Raw genomic sequence first — 21604 nt, 5'->3', positions numbered from 1 at the left:
ATTTAGCAGTTTAGATGTTTGCAGGTGTTTAGGTTTCAGATTTGTTTAGCTGGTTGGGGGTTGTCCCTGAAGCCTGTGTATGCCAGATCTTAGTGACCTACAAGCTTCTCAATCTCTTTCAGCTCTAGAGATCCATCTATGTGTGCTGTGTGCTGCTGTCTGCGTTTGGTCAGTATGAGAGTTTTTGTTAGATATACTTCAGCAGCTATTGTAGAGGTCCCACATTGTGGATCTGTCCTGCATAATATATATCCCGCTTCATTTCTGTGGCACGCACTGGAGCCAGCAGTTCTTAGCACATGCTGACAACTGAAAGAATGAAATTTGGGTTTTTCAGATATCCCCTTTGCAGGTGGAGCAACATGCAATAAAATAAGGAACTTAAACAATGGCTACCACTTTGTTTGACAAGTACATCCACAGCATCTGCTACTGTCACATGAAAATCTTGATAGTCCAGCTTTGGTGTTTCCTAGTTATATCAAGTTGAAAATTTTTCTGGGTCTTTACATGCTGAATAAATTTCAAAATTAAACATCAGAACTATAGGGCCCTGGCATCCCATTCAGTTTCCCCTTTCTAAATTTACACTTTAATTCATACATGCATACACAAACTCCCACTTCAAAAATCCATAGTCATTGATCTAAACGTAAGGCTGAGTTTGCTCTTTATTTTTGGGAGATGAAAGATTTTCTGGTCATCTGACAACAGCAGTGTTTTACTCCGTTTACTATTTCCACTATCTCGTCAGAAGGCACAGGCGCAAACCACAGCCACCACCACTATGTTGCCAATGGTCGCCAGCACAGCGATCCACAGCCAGATAGTATCGCTGGACACCTTCCCATCATCCTCTGCTTCCGAAGGCCGGGAGTAGCCGGTGTTGAGGTTAGACGTGGACGTCTGTAGGGACGCATTGCCATTGTATGGGGAATCCATGAAGGCCCCACTCACAGCCGGGAAATGCTGTTGAGACAGAGGGGAGGGGGGGGGAAATGGAGTGGCGTAGATGGAGGAAGAGGTGCAGTTGAGGGCAAGAAAGAAGGAGGAATGGAGATTGAGAGTGTGGGAGAGGAAAAAAGGGAGAGGGAGATGTAAAAGATAATCCACCACAGATTATATACAATAATTTGGAGCACGGAGACAAGCAGAAAAACAGTGAGATGGGCTGCATCATTTTGATAAGGACAGATTAAAAAAGAAAATAGACACATAAAAAGCCAAAAACCAGAATATACTATACAATTGCCTTCTCTGTTTGGTATGATTAAATCCACAAAGGCACAGTGAGGTTATCCACTATCATGTTTGTTAAGAAATGAAGTGAGTGTGAAATATTGTCAACTATAAGTGTATACTTTTGAGATGCCCTGTGTGAATTCACAAGATTAGCAAAGGTTTAATGCAAAGCCAGGGCGGTGCCTGCCAGAGCCACTCCCTACAACAGCACCTGGTGGTGGGCAGGGAGACCGCCAAGAAAGGCCACCTCCAGGAACTCACAGTTTGGTGTGGTTAAGCTAAGGATTAGGACGAGGGGGCATTCCAACAGGTTTGCAGGTCTTTCTATCCACCACCAAACCCCAACAATGTTTAATGCCACCACAAGAAGGCTCCACTACCATATTTCTGAAAAAAGTCAGTCAGTAAGTCAGTGAGCGACAAGCCATTGTCTAAGCCTGCCTATAGGGCTCCAACAATAAGGTGCAGACTATCAGATTTGTTTATTTTTGTGCCACAATTACACCTCACATTGACTTGTTCACATAATTAAATACTGGTCTACAATAAGATGTGTCTAGATACACGTCACTACACATTCAAACACACGAATGAATATCTAAAAAGGAATACAAATTGCTTGGGAGGAATGCCTGATGCCTGAAAACCTCCAATCAATTCCAGAGTGAGGCAGAGCTGCATTGTTTCTGTTGTGTTATTAAGTAAATTCAAAGCATGTGGTCCTGGTTAGAGGGTGACGCCGGAGTGAAATTGAGAGTGCAGTGCAGTCTGATTACAACAAACACAAAACTTCATGCTGTGCTACGCCAGTACTTTGTGCTAACCTTCACTTGAACAGTTTATTAGACTTGCCTTGCCTTTCAGAGGTTATGAAGGACAGCTTGCTGTGATTGACCAGGAGGCGGAGATTACAGTAACACCGACTGTAGCTCGATGATTACATTGATTACATTTTGTAATCGATCATCAGTCATCCCCTCAAAAAGCTTCAATTTACCGATGTTGCCAACACAATGGAATAATCCAAATCCAAATCCAAATCCAAATTTCACACAATCTTCCTGTCCTCCACTTTATAAACCTGAACCTGTAAATAAACACTCGCTTGTGTTGTTTTAATACTCTGTGCAACCACGGCACTCTGCAAGCAAATCAATTTAAGATTTAGGCCTGAAGAAAAGATTATTGATTGCTAAATTGAACCAAATCACACAAACTATATCAGCTCACTATATCCAATTCAAAATCTAATTTTCTCATCAGACAGTTCTGCCTGACACTGGGATTTTAGTGTAAGGTGTCTTCATTGGCAGCTAAACATAAGAAAAAAATTGTAATTTTGAGATCTGGGTCCCATGAGGCTAAAAATCAAATGCATCCAGCCTTAGGTAAATGATACAATGATGAGAATGGCCTAGATGAAGAAATGTTCTGCTCATGATGTTAATCCCACAGCTGTACCCAGTCTCAGGACAGTTATACAGTACAGTAAAGAGAAGTCAGCATCTCAGCGGGATTTATTCTCAGATTAACCAAGTCTGACACACATGCGCACACATGTAAGTGTGCATGTGTGTGCATTTGCACAAGTAAAGAGGGAGAGTAAGTTAAGCGAGGCGGAAGATCACTTCTAATTTTTGTCTCAGCTGGAACTGTGTGTCCCAGGGGGGCTCCCATAGCACCATGTCACCGTGTCAGGAGAGAGAGAAGCAGAAGACTTTGAGGCGCATGAATAACGATAAAGTTATCATTGGTGTAATGAGATCAAATAATGTTGGACTACGACTTCCTCAGTTCCTCTCTCTTTCTCACTCTCACTCTTTCTCTCTCTCTCTCTCTCTCTCTCTCTCTCTCTCACTCTTTCTCTCTTTCTCTCTCTCTCTCTAACATGCACACATGCACACATCATCATCAACATGCCCACTAGCACTGGTTGTAGCTGCTTGTGTTGCTACCAGAACACTCACACAGTGATACACTCACCAGCACACATGACAACAAAAATGATGACAACACTGCAAACATAGACCCTGTCCATCACTCATGTGCGCGTGCACACACACACACACAGAGACAAACAGATATCTCAGTGGGCCTTTAATGCAGCTGCTTTCTGTGAGACAGAATAATAATTCATGGGGTGCCCCGGTGGCTCATCGGTTAAGAGTGCATACCATGTACCAGGGCTTAGTCCCGATCGCAGCGACCAGGGTTCGAATCTGACCTCAGGCCCCTTGCTGCGTGTCATCCCCTCTCTCTCCCCTGCCCTTCCTGTCTATATCCACTATGACTGTCAAATAAAGCAGAAATGCCTAAAAAAAAAAAAAAAATCTTAAAAAAAGAGTATTAATTCATATTAGCATCTGGGCAATGGTGAAAAAATAGTCAAAACTTTTAGTGAAGTAAAAGTAGCCATGGTATAATGAAAAAATACTCCATTAAAAGTAAAAGTCCTGCATTTAAAATGTTACTTGAGTAAAGGTTTGTAAGTATTGGCAGTAAAATGTATTTACATATGACAAGCAAAAGTAATCACTATAAAGAATGATTCCTTTCAGTGTGTTAAAATGTTGATGCATTAAAATGGAAGAAATGCTTTAATAATATAGCTTCAGCTGTTCCATATACTGTTCATTTCAACTGTAAGGACTCTAATTTGAGCTTGCTCCCTGCAAAATGTCTGGAAACCACAGCCATCAGATAAATGTAGAGAAGTAAATAGTACATTATTTCCCTTAAAGGGATAGTGGAATAAAGGTATAAAGTCTCATGGAGGTAACATGGAAGTCCCAGTAACTCAAAACTGTACATTTATAGTACATTCCTGACATTGCTGAAGTTGCTGCATCAGTGTAACTCCAGACCTCTGCGTTGCCCCCTGTGCCTTCTGCCCCTGTGACACACACATCACATCCATCCTTAGCTCTCACTATGTGCACCACGAGGGAGGTCTAGATATTTGCTTTTTCCCTCCTCACCAGGATGCCAAAAGTATCAGGTTTCGTTTGACACATTAGTGTCTCTCATGCCCTCTTGTGCCCCTGTCTCCTATTTCTAAATGCAGATTTGCCTCGGAGGCATATTCTCATTAAGGCAAGCAGTCATACTGATGAGGAATGAAGGAATAACCCACCCACCACTAGTCATGCCACGCTACAGATATGTATAGGTGGCACTTCCTGTTATCACTGGAGTAACAGGTGCATTCAAAGTAAAAGCAGGAAAAAGTGAAGCATATGACAACTTATACAATCACTTATTAAGTTTCCTCTAGGTACACATTGTAAGTACGCTTTTACCAAACATACTGACATTCTCAAGGGGAATAATTTCATTCAAAACCTTCTCCACTTCACCTACCTGTCTGCAAACACTGGAGAGTCCATTTAAGGTACACTTTTTCAAACAACTGGTGGACATGTTGGAATTTAAAACCCTAAAGCCTGTCCAAAAGTCAAAATAAACCCAACAAAAATCACTGCAGGACCGTGGCATGTTTTAGACACTAGGATCAAATAGGGTGGACATTTTTTTTAGCGTGGCTTGATTGAGGTCTACAGTTCTTTCATTGTGCACAGATATTAACACAAAAGAAAGAACAAATAGAAATGGTCATTTAAACTCTCCTGATGAAGCCTAACAATCTAATCGAGATGTTCAGGAAGCTTCATCCTGTGATCTAAATTTGATGCATGTAGCCTCACTCCAAAGTTTATCAAAGTAATGAAAGGCAAGTAATTATAAGACTTCCCTTTTCTAGACTATAGACCACCCTGCGTAGTGTCAAATTATGATTCCAATATAATACTATACAGTGTAGAAATATACTGTAAAACTTTCAAGCTCTCTTGAGTTTAGCTTTTTCTTGTTTTCTGTGCATCTGTTTTACTTTATTAAACACATTATAAAAGTGATCAGGAACCTATGGCTCATGTGCCATTCCTGACTCTTTGCCGGAAGTTATATGACTTTTGACAGAAATCACATTTCAGAAAGAGCACCAGTTAGGCCCAGTAGCTTCCAACATTAACTGCAGAAAGACAGACAGACAGACAGACACACACACACACACACACACACACACACACACACACACACACACACACACACACCAGACCAAACACCAGATCCCAAAGAAACACCTGATCCCCTCCAGGCTGCCATTTGGAAGAGATTAAATAAATTAATACATAAACTACATGTCAGTTGTCACTCACCAAAAGTAATTCTGCCCATTTTGGGTCCCAACCAGAGCTTAAATGGGACATATTAAGTCCCACTGATGGGAACATTTCCATTATGCATCATTCTTCATGCACAACGGTCTCCTCTAAAATAATCATCATTGTTTGTATGTGTATGTGTATCTGTGTGTGTGTGTGTGTGTGTGTGTGTGTGTGTGTGCATTCCCCCTCTGCCAGGAGCTTAAAATGTTGCAACTGTAAGATATGGGAGCATAATTTATAAGAAAACTATAAGAGCACTCACATCAGCCACTTAATATGTATATTTAATTAAAGCTGCCTCCTAGGCTTCTTCATGAGTAAAAAGGGGCCCTTGCCAAAGTGACAGGAACAAATTTTGTTTTCATTTTGGTTTCTGTGTAAGAATACAATATGAAAGCACTCATTCAATTCATTTTCATTATTGGTCACGGAAAGCTAATCAGGAGCACAACCGGCAAACAACTAAAAGCATATGATTCCACAACCCTAACTTAAAGAGAACCCATTTCTGTTCTTATTTCATTATTTTTTATTTGGCTATATTTCTCTACCAAAGGGAACACTCTGACCTCAATTACCTTCTCATGAAAAAGTCATTGCCTTGAAGCTGTATGTTTTATTCTGGTGGTAAAATAGCACAGAAAGGTCATGAGCGAAAACAACCTTGATGTCACATTAGCATGTTGTGCAAAATTACTGTATCACAAAACTGGGACAGAAACTACCTAAAGCACCTTACAAGTCACGAGTTTGTGAGTGTATGTATGTATGTACGTATGTATGTATTTCATAATTTCAGCTTTGTTTAGGTTTTACTTGGAAGTTTGTTTTTTAGCCTAAGTTTGCTAAATACATGGGAGTGAACAGGGAGGTGACTGAAATTGGAATAGTCGACCTTCAAAATGCGACCACAGGGGCAACTGATGAGGGTGTTTCTTTCTTTGTCTATTTATATTGTAAAAAGTAACACATACTAGCCAATGTTTTGAAAAACCTCTCTATTCCTTTTATGGGCTCAAAGGTTTTGTTTAGAGCAGAGGTGCCCAAATCCTTTCCTATGAAAGGCCAAAAATTATCTGAATAGAGGGCTGCGGCCCAAAAATTAATGTTGATTTTATGTGAAATTACATTATGTAGGATTACTCGCTTAGTTTGACTATCATAAAACAATGGGGAAATTAGAAGAATAAACTATTCAACACTTTGAAAGTGATGATTAGTTTATCACGGCAACTTGGCCGGAGAAAAGATGTAACAAGGACCGATGAAACTGTGTTTCTGGTGATCAAGCAGGAAAACAGTTTAAATCGGAAGGATTACAACCTTGAAAATGATAGTTTAGACCTAGAAATAATCAAATCAAAATTAAAAGGGCAGTCGGACCTTTTCCGAATAGGGATCAAGAATTCCACTCATAAACCACAAACAACGGACGTGAATTTAACACACTTTATTAACTACACTATCAATCACACAAACCTAACTATGATAAAATGAGATATATATATATATATATGGGGATATGTACAGATGAATCAACAAACATAAAATGAAACATACAATGAATGGCCAAATTGGAGTGACATGAATAAGAAACAAGTGATGAGTACGGACATGAACAAAAGATTTCAATGAAAGAAATATAACCCACTCAAGTGTGCCGAAGAGAGAGAGAGAGATTGATTCTGATATAGGGAAATCTAGAAGGCAGTCAACATTAACTGACTAAAATTTAATTACCGCACCAGAGACTGAAGCAACAGAGAGTATGGCTACCTGCGTACAGCCTGGAGTGAGGATCGGAACGGAGTTTGAAACCTCGCGGCGTTGACGGAGAGGACCAGCTGATTGCAGCAGACGGACGGAGGAGAAGAGAAGCGACGAAGCTGGAGCTAAAGCTTGCGGTGGATTGGTCGCTTGCTGGAACGGAGTCACGCAGGAAAAGCTCTGCGGGGGTCTCGATCTGGTTCCGTAGTTTCGGTGGGATAAGTTCTCGTATGGAGCTCGGATGATAAAAAGCTCTTTGAGACACTTGTGATGGTAAAGCTCTATTGTATGGAGCTTGGATGGTGTAAGCTCTGTTTCTCTCTTGGACACACACTGATTTTAACTCTTTCAGCCCCTCCCCAGGCGGTGGTCTTTGGCCAATCACGGTTACCGACGGTCATGAGTTTCAAAGGGCAAACCCCTTTGTCTCAACCTCTTGGCCAAAGGGGAGACCGCCTTTGAGAGGGGTCGAAAGACCAGAATTAGATGAAATATTCCTCTACTTGATTTCATATCATGCAATCTGTTCGAGGAATTCTGAAAATCACCTGAGAATTGGTTTTCTTACACCCTATGGAACAAAATGACACCAAACATGACATGACAAATCACAACGGGGTCACATCTACCTTTGCTTGTACACTCAAGTTGATAAAACTTAACTCCTGTAACAAGCTTGACCTTTGTCATTGATATTGGATGCATGTTTGGCAACCCTTATTGCCTACAGTCCATTTTGGTGCATTAAAGCTCACTTTCTCAGGGGCCACCAACGTCCTATGAGACTCAGGATGTGTTGTTCAGATGTGTTGTATGGTTTCAAGGCCCCCCCCCAACTCCAGTCATTAGGGTAAATGAATGATCGTGGTGTGACAACAAAGGGGCTTTGAAAACCACATTCCTGAGACAGACGGTTCGTTATCAGGAGGATGTTGAATATCCTGTGGGGGTATTCTTTGACTCAGTCACATGTAAACCAATGACTGATCGTGTCATTGATCCACTTTAGAAGTCCTTATAGGAGAGAAACATGTGGTCCCATGATTAGTTCTTGAGGAGGTGAGGCCACATTGTTTACTCGTATGTTGCTCCAGTTGGTCAGGGGTGACAGAATTACAGCCTTTGGTGTGGCAAGAGTTGCAATCTTTGATGGGGTCACCCTCCAGTCACCAGGCAGATAGGCCAGGTGTTGGTGTGCTTCATGTTTGCAGTCCTGAATCCTACATCTCCCCCCTTTTGGTCGATGTCATCGGCGATGTCACCGAGCACACCTGGTTGGAAATGGGAAGAGCAGACACAACAGCACGCAACCAACACCTCTATCCCGTCAGCTACCCTGGTGCGGTGGAAGGCACTACCCTGGCAGTCTTTTTGGCACTTTATGCTTTTGCAAATAAAACAAGGAAAGGAGGAAGGAAACGAAAAACACAGAAGTAAGTCTTGGGGTTACCCACTGACTATGATTAAACTAGCTTACAGCAGAAAGGGGGCCCTTATCTAAGCTAATTCCTCCAACGAGTCACCCCGGGGAAGCGTTGCTTCCTGGTCCGGTTGCCTGTGGGGAACAGCAGGAGTGATCTCAATAAGGTTCAGCGGTTGTTCTGGATCTGGCTGAGTGGGGGTCTCCCGACTTCTAAACAATCGGGGCCGATGGGCAGTTAATCTTGCCACGGAACCTTGCAGTCCCTGCACCCTCCTACTCAGCAGACAGGTCAGAAAGATTGTTGACACGTAGCCTAGGGCCGTTCCAACACATAAGGCGGTGTCGGCGGCGGACCAAGCCTGTACTATTCCTGCTGGGTTTATCTCGGGTAATCGGGCTATGGCCTTGATTACGTTGTCGACCGGGGTCAGGTCGATGGTCTGGGAGCCAGTGATTTTAATTTGATCCTCTAACTGGGGATCTAGGGCAAGGGAGCGCTGTCTAAAGAAAGGTGAGATTTCAAGCTCACTTTCATAATACTCGGCGGGGAGGTGATAGAGGGCCAGGTCTTCGATATGCAAAATGGCATTCTTGGGGACCTTGACCCAAATGGTTTGGTTAGGCAGCGGGACACGGGTGGCCGTGTCGTGCTGATCGTAGGTCAGTGTTGCATACCTAGCCGGGGTGTTAACCAACCATTGATCGCCGACAATTTCAGCTTCAGTGACCATCACCTGGTGGCGAGGCATAGCTTCTGCGGGGCACTGGGCTTCATTCTCCATGGGCTGGAGGCCACAGATGCCCTCAGTGTTGTCCCTGATGAAAGGCTTGCTGGGACACAGGTAATGCACATCCTTGGTACGGGTGCACATTTTCAGGTTGGGGGCCAGGTAAAGTTGCGGATTGCTCTCATGGTAGGCAACCACATCAGGTGTATGGATCTTGACTCGGGTTTCCCCTTGCCAGAAGCCCACATTGACTACGTCTTTGAGCCTATATACATTGTTGGACTCAATGATAGGCAAAGTTAGCAGGAAAGCCAACTCTCGTTCCAACGGATCTACATAAAGTGGGATGGCACTCCCCAGAGAGTAAGCTACATGCGTCTGGAGAGTTTGGGGGGGGCCTGACAAGGTATCAGTAAGGATTTGCTGGACCAGACCGAGCGACACCAGGTATGGGGGAATTCGACCCATAATCAACATGTCTAGGGAGGAACTTACCTCCCGCAACATGTCGGTCATAAGGGTAGTTATAATCTGAGTGTGGGCATAGTCGGTCTGGATGACAGACAATAATTTGTTTACTGTCTTTATGGTATGATTTAAGGCCTCACTGTGGGTGTTAAGGACAACCACGGTTCCCTTCAATGTTTGTCCTATGGTTTGGAGGCTTTGGGCTTGGGTACGGAGCTGTTCCCTAAGTTGGGGCATCTCCTCCTGTAGCTCATTAACACTGCGCTTAACGGTGGCTACATTGACGGCGTTGACTGTGGTTACCCCAATGTTAAAAAGGGTACCAACAGCGGCAGCTGCCCCGAGTAATGCACCTATAAAACGTTTAGGGCGACGTGACTGTCCACTCAGTTCAGACTGAGTGATGGTCACTTTGTCCAGCTGTTGGAGCATGTGGGTGAGGTCAGCCTCTGCATGCTCAACGGCTTCCCTGGTCCAACGACTTCCCGCCCAGCTTGTCTGAGGCGACTGTACTGGGTAATGAGCCCGGCATACATCAAAGGGGTTGAGGCGAACATACACCTTTTGAGTATGGGTTCGGCAATTGGTTATCAACAGACCCGGTTGGTCCCGCAGGACTATGCCCGAGGTCGGCCCTGGGAGCACGGTCTCGGTCTGGGACTGTACCCCCAATGTCCAGCACAGCAGCACTACGAACATGGGTCCCATCCTACCGGGTAGAAAAAAAAAAAAAACACACACACAAAAACAACCATGATTAGTACACCGGCAAAGCAGCAGGACCTACCAGTTAGTGTTGCCAATTTAGTTAGGGTTGGGTTATGGTCATAGCCTTTGGTTTATTTTACTCAAAACAATACAGGAGAGTTACTTGCCTGGTTCCTGTCGCTAGCTGTGTGAGTGGTCTGTCTAGCTTGACCCTTACTCTAATCTTCAAAGGCGTTCCCGGGCCCGCGTGAGCCACCCAGGGTTACCTTCAAAAACAACAAATTAAAATAATAAAATAAAACAACAAACTTTGGGCAGAGGCAACAAAGGTCACCAGTTACCCCTTACTTCAACCAGGCAAGTTTGGTGTGGCTAGCTTGTGAAGTGGAAGGTGTACATATGTGAAGTGACACCCCCCTTTGGTGTAGGTCTTCTGCTATGATGGTTTAGGCGTTTCCATTTGTCCCCTTTTTCTGCGGAGTGCTCAGGGAGTCCTGAAGCTGTTTGGAGAGGCCCCGGTGGATCTTGATTTGGTTTCGATGGACCCATTTCAGGACGGGTTCCTTTGGGCCTTTGCTGATCTTGATGCGATAGGCCACTGGTGAGAGTTTGTCCATGATCTCATAGGGTCCTGCCCAGTGAGGGAGGAACTTTTTGGACAGGTTTCGGGGATTTTGTCCGGTGGTCTGGGTTGGCTGGGCGAACACATAATACCATACCTTATCCCCTACCTGGAGTTCCTGGTGAGAGGCCTTCTGATCATAATAGGCTTTCCTGCCCGTGGCACTTTCTTGCAAGTGTTTCTGGGCGAAGGCGAAAGCAGTCCTTAGGTGTCGATGCAGGTCCTCGAGGTACTGATGGGTGGTGTACGCCGTTACAATATTATTGTCTCCTGGCTGGTACAGCAGGTGGAGAGGCAAAGTCATCTGCCTTCCCGTCATGAGCTCGAACGGGGCTGCTCCAGTGGATTTGTGAGGAGTGGCTCTGATGGCCATCAGCACTAAAGGCAACTTGATATCCCAGTCTCTTTGGTTCGCTGCCACGTACTTTTTCAGCATCTCGACGACCGTCCGATTGGTGCGTTCCACCTGGCCTGACGAGATGGGGTGGTGGCTGATGTGGAGTTGAGATTTGATGCCCAGGAGCTTCCAGACTTCCTGCATGATCTCTGCAGTGAAATGGGTGCCTCGATCAGAATCAATTTGTACCGGCAGCCCAAATCGTGAGAACACGTGGTTCATCAGTAGACAGGCGGTGGTTTGAGCCGTGTCATTCGGAGCTGGCAGGCATTCCACCCACTTGGTGAAGGCGCAGGTGACTGTGAGGAAATACTTGTTTCCCCTAGTTGACTTGGGGAGTGGTCCAACCCAGTCAATTTGGAGGTCCGACCATGGGAAACAGATGCCTCGACGTTGCAGTGGTGCTCTATGGTTTGGATTTGCCGGTTGGAACTGGCAGCAGAGTAGGCATGCCTGAACATATTCAGTTATGTCTTGACGCATGTTTGGCCAGTATGCCACTTGACTTAATGCCTCATATGTAGTTTTGGCACTACGATGTCCCGCATATGGTGCGTCGTGGGCATGCATCATCATCACCCCCCTTTGGCACTGGGGAACCACGAGACGTGGCGAAGAGTGATCACCAGTGACATAGAAGAGGACGCCATGCAACAGACGGAGGGAGGGCGCCACGGAGTGAAAACGACGAAGAGAAGTATCGGCAGCCAATGCATCAGGCGAGAGGGGCGTGGTCGCAGGGTCGGAGAGGTGTGCGACCATGAGGGCAATGGCTGAGTCAGTGGCCTGCAGGGAAATCAGATCCGGGATGTCTATTTGAGGTGTCAAGGACACCGAGGTTGACACAGCAGGCGAAGTCGAGGCAGCCTGGCGACGAGTGACGACTGCCACTGAATGGGAGGGTGGGTGGGCTTCGAAGGTCCAGATTTCACCATGCAGGGCGCCGTCCTTGGCCAGTGCGTCAGTTTGGTCATTGAGTGTTTTGTCAACTCCTGGTTGTTTGGAGTGACCACGAACTTTCTTCCAGTATATGTGCATGTCGCGATCCACAACAATGGCGTCACATGCCAGTATGATATCCTTGTGCTTGACTGGCTTATTGCTGGATGTGTGGAAGCCATTTTGTTTCCAGATCGGCAGATGGCACATAAAACTTAGACGTGCATAATTTGAATCCGTGCAGATGAGTAGCTGCTGGATGTTGTGTTTCTTAGCTGTCTGAAGGGTGATGAGGATAGCTGACATCTCTGCATACTGGGATGTGTTATGTCCCAGCTGGAACATTTGTGGTTGGCAGGGGTTGTCATTCACCCATACAATTCCCACGCCGGCTTTAAGCGTACCTTTGTGGTTGAATGAACAGCCATCCACATATGCCGTTATCATCCCTTGACAGGCATTGTCATCAAAATAGTGGTGGTTGGATTGTGCCAGTGGAGGTGGGTCAACTGGCGTACCACTTAAAGGCGGAATGTTATGCGAACAGTGCTGGCAGATGGCGAGATCCGTGGCCAAAGGCAGTTTCCTGTTTTGGCAGTAGTGCACCTCAATGTTCCGGCCCTGTAAGGTCATGAGCCAGGTTGCAATTCGGGCATTGGTTACAGTGCCGTCTCGAATGCGCTGGCTGTGCAGGAATGTGACTGGTTGGTGACATGTTTCAATGATGATTTTCTGGCCACCAACATAATTCGAGAAATGTTTTACTGCCCATACAGTTGATAGCAGCGCTTTTTCACAGTCTGAGTATTTCTGCTCCGGTGGAAGAAGGTTTTTACTGGCGTAGGCCACCACTCGTCGATCTTGATCATACACTTGGTACAAGCCAGCACTCAGACATTGACTGGAGAAACCCGCTTCCAGGTGAAACTCTCTGTCAGGGTTTGGGTAGGCCAGACAGGGTGCTTTACAGAGGAGGTGTTTCAACTCTTGCATGGCTTTGTCATGTGTATCTGTCCATTGGAAAGGGGTATCCTTTTTCAGCAGCTCGGTAAGGGGGCGAGCTATGTCTGCAAAGTGTTCAATGAACTGGCGGGAGTAGTTGCAGACGCCCAGAAAACTGCGGAGCTCTGAAACATTGGTTGGTCTCTTAATATCCTGGATTGCCTGGGCACGGCTGGATTGCGGTTCAATGCCATTTGGACCCACCAGCAGGCCGACGTAATTTACCTTGGTTTTGCACCATTGGCCCTTTTTGAGGGAGATCTTGGCACCTGCCATTGCCAGTTGGCCCAGGACATGGTCAATTTCTAGTAGATGGTCCTCAAGTGTAGCACTTTTCATCAAGATGTCATCGACGTAGATCAGATTACCTCTTACTCTGGCGTCGGGGCATGCCTTATTGAGGAAGATGTTAAACTCTGCTGGAGAGTTGGCGTAACCGAAGGGACACCTGGTGAAGGTATACTGGCGGTTGGCGAAGGTGAACGCCAGTTTGTGTTGGTCCTCTGGATGCACAGGGATAGTCCAGAATCCAGAGGCGACGTCGACAGTAGAAAAGAATTTTGCCCCTCTGACCTTATGGAGCTCTTGGTCCAACTGAGTCATTGGCCACCGGGACAGAGGAACTTGCTGATTCAACTTCCGGTAGTCAATCGTGGGGCGCCATTTACCGTTGGGTTTGAGGACAGGCCAAATGGGTGATGAATATGTGCTGTTGCAGGGCCGGATGACACCTTTCTTCAGCATTTCATCAATGATATCTTGGACTGGTTCGTATGATGCCAATGGAATTTTGTATTGTCGCACATAGGTGGGCGGCGCGTCTGGTCGCGTCGGAATTCGCACCATGTGGATGTCTGTCAGGCCACAGTCCAAAGAGTCTTTTGCAAAGAAGTCTTTGTATTTGTAAAGAACCTGCTGTAATTTGTGGCGGTCTTCCTCACACTGCAGAGCATCGGCCTCCTTCAGGACTTGCTGGATTTGGTCATAGAATCCCTCATACGGTTCATCGGGCCCTTCAGGAGAGACCGCAATATTGGACGCCGTTGAGGTTTTAGGGTCCACCGTCATGGGTTGTGTGGTGACAGCGTGCACCGTCATGTGATGGTCTTCCGTGACTTCCACTCGATACACTGAATCGGTAACCACAGGAGCCACGGTTGTGATGGCGATGGTTCGGGACGGAACAGTAAACACCGTGTCCCGGTTGGGCTGTTCTGGGAGTAGACCTGGGGGAAGGTTACCGATCACCGGCACTTGTAGTTCAAAATCATGAAAGTTGGAATCGATGAGCCAGCCAAGTGGAGATCTCTTTGGTACCACGATGTCTGCAGCAGTGCAGTTGTTGAATAGGACATAGAATGACCGTGAGTTCACCTCCAACAGCGGGGTAGCTTCAAGGGTCAAGCCCAATTCGGAGCATTCCATTGTGGGTTGAAAGACCACTAAGGTGTTTGACAATGTTTGACCTGGTTTTAAGTTCAAACGTACAGCAACACCCTTAGTGTAGGCTGGCAACGTAGCTTCTGACTCTGTGATTACTGCACATGCTTCTGGTATGATTTGGCCTGAACGGAGGTTGGCAGTGTCGGGTTTTGGCACCATTGTCTGACTGCGGGGTGGACACCATAAGAGGTTGTTGATGGTGTCGACTCGTGCAGCGAGGCGGATTAACACGTCAGCCCCGATGTAGACTTGATGTGGCAGGTTGGGGATGACGAGGAAATAGTGCAGTAGGTGCCGTTGATTCCAGTTCATTTTGAGAGCGCAGACACATTGAGCATTCAGAATGGTCTGGGGCTCTGTGCCCAGAGGGAACCGAGCGGCTTTGTCAGTGTACATTAGGTTTGGGTTGGCTCGTTGTAGTGACTGGAATAGATCGTGGTTGATGGCTGATCGTTCCGTCCACAAGGCCAACACCGTGTCTTCCATCAGGACTTCTTCCAACTCTACCCCCTTTTGAATGCTGGGACGAAAGGAGCCCAGTTCAGGGTCTTGGCTTATGGTGCACAGGAGGTTTTGGTGTTCCTGGTGGCTTTGGGCTGACAAAAGCTGGGGTTCCAGTCCCTCGTCCCCTGGTGGGTGCTCTCCGGTGGCTGAGTTGAGGGCATGACACTGGACTACTGGTGTTAATGGTAGTGGTTCACGCACTTGAGCCCATATCTTCAATTTCTGGAAGTCAATCAGAGGTTCGAAACGGTTGAGGAGGTCTTTGCCTACCAGGAGTGGTATGGAGTTTAGTGGTGAAATGTAAACTGGGTGAACCACCTCCATGGGCCCAATGGTGAGATGAATTGGGGTCATCCACTGTATCTGGGTGCCGACTGTGGAGTAGGCCTGGACATTCATGTCACATCGTTGCAGCTTGAGGGTTTTCCTTAGTTGCTTGATGGATACAAGAAGTGTGTTGAACAAGTCAGAGGACATCAGGGTGATGTCGGCCGCAGTGTCGACTAAGGCTTCGCAGGTGAGTAGCCGCTCTACTGTGGTCTTTAGGTAAAACTTCCGGGCTATCCCTTTTTCTTGTAGTTCCCCTAAGAGGCACTTGACTGGGGCTTTCACTGCAACAGTGAGGGCATCAGGGACCTCTGGAGTGGTGTCGGTGTGAAGCTGAACCACTAGGACTGCACTTTCAGGAACTACAGTGGAACTTTCAGCGGGGTCCCGATATAGGTCTAGTTGGTCCAGGTCAGTTTCTGACATAGCGTCATGCATTTTGTCGTTATGATCATTCTCTTCAACAGCCTGTAATGCCATCAGTTGGAGTGGTTGTTCTACACTGTTCATCTGGGCGACAGGGTTAGTCTTAGTTGGCCGATGTGCACTTTGTTCTGGGGCTGTTGACTGGTAGTCGTAGGTTGCCGGGCCTGTGCCTAGTCATAACGAGGGGTCCTTTGGTTTAGGTGATGGTGATCTGAGCTCCTTAGTCACCTCCTTGACGATTCTACGCAGCTCTTCACGGGTCATGCGAATTGGAGGGGAGCTAGATTGGTTTCCTCCCTGGTAGGTTGGCTTGCGGGAGGAACGGTTGAGCCTTGGGCTGCTTGGTGGCGATGACCTGGCTGTCCTGTCTCCTCCAGGGGCCCTCCAGGTGCTTGCTTTTCGAGGCCACCCGGTGGTTCGGTTAGAGTTGAATGACTCTTTCCGCTGGTCATCCTTGGATTTGGACCAACGTGGGGACTGGGATTCTTTGCTTGGACGGGCCGCTGGGGGTCTGTGCAGGGCATCCCGAACCTTTGGTTTGGTTCCTACTTGAGTTCCTTCCAGAGCCAGGTTTGGACGGTCCTGGTCGAGACTTAGAACCGTGGCCGTCTTTGAGGATTTCTCGGAGGCGGCTCTTTGCTTGTTGAACGCTTTGATGGCCAAGTCTCGCAGCTGCAGGCTAGTCATGGTTCGAGGGCAGGCCATCACTCCCAGGACGTGACTCACATATGGATGGAGGTTCCGCAAGAAGAGAGTCTTGAAATTTGCATCTTCTTCCATATCTGGCTCGTTTCTGGACCCGAAGTAGGCCCGCCGAAGCCGTTGGTAATAGGCTTGGGGCGTTTCTTGTCTGCCTTGCTTGACATCTAGGGCCGTTGTCAGTCCTTGCTCTGACTCGGGATCTGAAAATTCCCGTATTAGAGCTTGTTTTAGCCTGGTGTAGTCATCTCTCACAGAGGGAGCCTGGCGGTCGAGGAAACTGCGCACCTCGAGACTGGAGGTGATCCTTATCAAATGTAGGCGATCCTCATCTGTAGCGTGGGGCAGTCGGCCAGTGTGATACTCCACATCTTGTAAGTAGGCATGAACATCATGGCCTCCTGATGGACTGGGTGTGAAAGTGTTGATATTCCTGGCTACCCGGTCCAAGTCTTTGAGAGCAGTGCCGAGCTGGTGCCCAAGTCTTGGTGCTGCAGATGGGTGGTATGAGTCTCCGTCATCAGGTCTCCTTGACAGTCTCGGTTGTGACGGGGAAGGCAGGGATCTGTACAACCGGTCCACGCCGTCCCTCTCTTCTTCATCGGGCTCGGCCATGTCACGAAGATCCCAAAGGGGTTCCTGCTTCCCTCGGAGGCTAGAAGTGTCTTGCTTCCTTCGGAGGCTAGAGGTGTCTTGCCTCTCTTGTCGCAAACGATAGGCGTGCTGTAGCTCCCGTTTCAATGCCTCGATTTCTTCCTGGTCAGACTTTCGGCCTTCCTGGGCGTTTTGGAGGTCTGTCTTCATGATAGACAGCACCTGCTCCAGGTTGTGAGTCTGTTGTTTAGAGTCCTCCAGATGACCCTCTAGGGCTTTGATTCGGCCCTTTCTATCCTTTAATTTCTCCTCAGCTTTGTACAGGAGCTCTGCCATCTGGGTATTATCTTGCTCAGGGTTTTCTGATGGTGGCTGGCCCGTAGCGCCGTGGAGATCCTGCTGATTTTTCTGGAGGTCCTGGTTTTCCTCCTGGAGCTCTTGGATCTTCCTGTCCTTTTCTGCTAGGATGATCTCGGCGTCTTCCAACTCAGCTTCCAGGAAATGCTTTTGCTGCAGCACCTCATTCTTTTCTTTCTGGTGGCGTGCAGTTAGGGCTTGTGACTCTTCGTTGAGTCTCTTGACCTCCTGGTGGTACAGGTCTGCATTTTGTTGGGCCTCCTGCTTCAAGTCGGCCACTTCCTTCTCGCTGAGCTTAACCTGAGCCAACAGGTTATGAGCCAGTATGCTCAATATCTTAGCCAGTTCCTTGCTGCCGTAATTCTGTTCTGGTGGGTTGGCCAGAATTTCCGTCAGGTTATTCTCCAGTTTCTTGGCTGAGGCAGACTTCAGCGTGGTCGCGTAGTCTGGGGTGATGCTGTGGGTCATGGTCGTCAACCACACTCCAAGATCATCCCAGCCAGCGGGGGTGCTAGTCGGACTTTCCATCTCAACAGCTGGTTCGGTTAATGAGCGGGGAGTGGGTTTAGGGTTTATGGTGTGGAGGTGTGATCAGTATATCTAACCTTGTAAGGACTGATAAAGAGTACAGTTAGCCTTTAACTGATTTTGACCAGACCAATAAACCAACCACAACCCAAAATTAAAAATCAGAGATACAGCTCACCTTGCTCACTGGGCCTGTAGTTACTGTTAACCACAATAGCTTTGAGGGGCGCTAGCCTTAGCACCCACACAGCGACTTAGCACCAGTACAAGCTTCAGGGTATATTCTGACTGTACCCTGCACTAGCTAGCTTAGCTGCTAGCACCAAAATGGCTCATCTAGCCGTCAATTAGCTTTAGATGAAAAACAATAGTTTAGCTGGCTAACCCAACCGTTAGTTAGCTTTAGCTAAAACAATGGCTTAGTTGCCTGTATTATCATACAGGGGTTAAACGGTGCTTGGCCTAGCTTCCAATTAGCTTAGGCTACCAACACACTGTTTAGGCTGCCCTAGCCTAGCCTTGATTTAGCTCAGGCTAAACCAAGATGGTGTCGCGGGAGACCGCGCATGCGCCAGAAAATTTTACCCGGAAGGGAACGGAGTCGTCCGGTGACGTCACTCTATTTGCATAAGTAGGGGGCAATCCTGCGCAGAGGAATACTACTATGCTATCAAATCAACCGGGGAAAGCGGTCGGCGCCGCTATGAAGCATTAAAAGCTTAATCAGCACACAAACAAGCAGGGTTTCATGCACATACGAGTCGGCGCTCGTTATCCAGTGGACTTTGTTACAAACTTACTGGCATGCACAATTCAAACTGAGCGGACAGTGCCGCGACAATTTCCCAAGCTTTACTGCTGAGCTAGACGGCCTCTCTGGCCCGTGGCTCTTCTGCCACAATGTTACGGTATGTAGGTTTACACCTAAACATACGCAGTCGTCCTTTTAAAACCGCTTTGGGTTTGACGACGCGGCTCCCACACAAGCAATTATATCCTAGCCTTTCTGTCTGGCTATATGGTGCTTAGAAAGTGTGTAACTGTCTAACGTCCAGCGCTACACAGAAACTACCACTGGTTAATTACTCCAGTGGTAAAAGGGAGCAATCAGCCCAGCTAAAATAGGTTAGAGATTCGTAACGCTACTGCTGGCTGACGCAGGTACCAAGCAGACGTTGGAAACGGGGAATACGCCCGAGTCCGTCTGAACAATAATGCGCACAAATACTTAAGACTAGACCTTAAGTCTGTCCAAGTTTAATTACGGCCGTTACACAAACCCACACGGTCGCTAGAGACCCTGGGTTGACAACTCACAAAAACACAGATCTGAAATTTCACCGCTAGCAGACGTCTCCACTAGAGGGGCAAATTGGACCACTTATTAGTTCCTTATTCTCCTTCTTTATGCTGCAAGGCCCGATACAGTTTTGCCTGATTAATAGTAGCACAGCAATAAAGGTTAATTCACTTCAACCAGCTCGCAATTGTAGCGGCAACGCTTATAGTGAATTTATGAGTGGAAACTTGATTTAATCTACCCGCATTCTCCACCAATATATGTAGGATTACTCGCTTAGTTTGACTATCATAAAACAATGGGGAAATTAGAAGAATAAACTATTCAACACTTTGAAAGTGATGATTAGTTTATCACGGCAACTTGGCCGGAGAAAAGATGTAACAAGGACCGATGAAACTGTGTTTCTGGTGATCAAGCAGGAAAACAGTTTAAATCGGAAGGATTACAACCTTGAAAATGATAGTTTAGACCTAGAAATAATCAAATCAAAATTAAAAGGGCAGTCGGACCTTTTCCGAATAGGGATCAAGAATTCCACTCATAAACCACAAACAACGGACGTGAATTTAACACACTTTATTAACTACACTATCAATCACACAAACCTAACTATGATAAAATGAGATATATATATATATATATGGGGATATGTACAGATGAATCAACAAACATAAAATGAAACATACAATGAATGGCCAAATTGGAGTGACATGAATAAGAAACAAGTGATGAGTACGGACATGAACAAAAGATTTCAATGAAAGAAATATAACCCACTCAAGTGTGCCGAAGAGAGAGAGAGAGATTGATTCTGATATAGGGAAATCTAGAAGGCAGTCAACATTAACTGACTAAAATTTAATTACCGCACCAGAGACTGAAGCAACAGAGAGTATGGCTACCTGCGTACAGCCTGGAGTGAGGATCGGAACGGAGTTTGAAACCTCGCGGCGTTGACGGAGAGGACCAGCTGATTGCAGCAGACGGACGGAGGAGAAGAGAAGCGACGAAGCTGGAGCTAAAGCTTGCGGTGGATTGGTCGCTTGCTGGAACGGAGTCACGCAGGAAAAGCTCTGCGGGGGTCTCGATCTGGTTCCGTAGTTTCGGTGGGATAAGTTCTCGTATGGAGCTCGGATGATAAAAAGCTCTTTGAGACACTTGTGATGGTAAAGCTCTATTGTATGGAGCTTGGATGGTGTAAGCTCTGTTTCTCTCTTGGACACACACTGATTTTAACTCTTTCAGCCCCTCCCCAGGCGGTGGTCTTTGGCCAATCACGGTTACCGACGGTCATGAGTTTCAAAGGGCAAACCCCTTTGTCTCAACCTCTTGGCCAAAGGGGAGACCGCCTTTGAGAGGGGTCGAAAGACCAGAATTAGATGAAATATTCCTCTACTTGATTTCATATCATGCAATCTGTTCGAGGAATTCTGAAAATCACCTGAGAATTGGTTTTCTTACACCCTATGGAACAAAATGACACCAAACATGACATGACAAATCACAACGGGGTCACATCTACCTTTGCTTGTACACTCAAGTTGATAAAACTTAACTCCTGTAACAAGCTTGACCTTTGTCATTGATATTGGATGCATGTTTGGCAACCCTTATTGCCTACAGTCCATTTTGGTGCATTAAAGCTCACTTTCTCAGGGGCCACCAACGTCCTATGAGACTCAGGATGTGTTGTTCAGATGTGTTGTATGGTTTCAAGGCCCCCCCCCAACTCCAGTCATTAGGGTAAATGAATGATCGTGGTGTGACAACAAAGGGGCTTTGAAAACCACATTCCTGAGACAGACGGTTCGTTATCAGGAGGATGTTGAATATCCTGTGGGGGTATTCTTTGACTCAGTCACATGTAAACCAATGACTGATCGCGTCATTGATCCACTTTA

At 46.5% G+C, this 21604-nt stretch overlaps 1 protein-coding gene across 2 annotated transcripts in view; it reads right to left on the bottom strand.

Annotated features, from left to right (window-relative positions):
* Positions 1-674: 674 nt before the first annotated feature.
* The window catches only part of LOC115370060 (uncharacterized protein C14orf132), a 42331-nt gene continuing 21401 nt past the window's right edge, over positions 675-21604 (bottom strand). Inside the window, exon 3 of one of the 2 annotated variants that reach the window (XM_030066872.1) lies at positions 675-969. In XM_030066872.1, coding sequence (XP_029922732.1) covers positions 751-969 — 219 coding nt within the window. In that variant the 3' untranslated portion in view covers positions 675-750. The remainder of the gene's footprint in view (positions 970-21604) is intronic. The other variant, XR_003929220.1, reaches the window with a different exon arrangement.

Source organism: Myripristis murdjan, chromosome 13 (assembly GCF_902150065.1).
Source record: "Myripristis murdjan chromosome 13, fMyrMur1.1, whole genome shotgun sequence".
In the NCBI taxonomy this organism is placed as follows: Eukaryota; Metazoa; Chordata; class Actinopteri; order Holocentriformes; family Holocentridae; genus Myripristis; species Myripristis murdjan.
The sequence above is the reverse complement of the archived record's forward strand: the minus strand, read 5'-3'. Positions and strand labels throughout refer to the sequence as shown.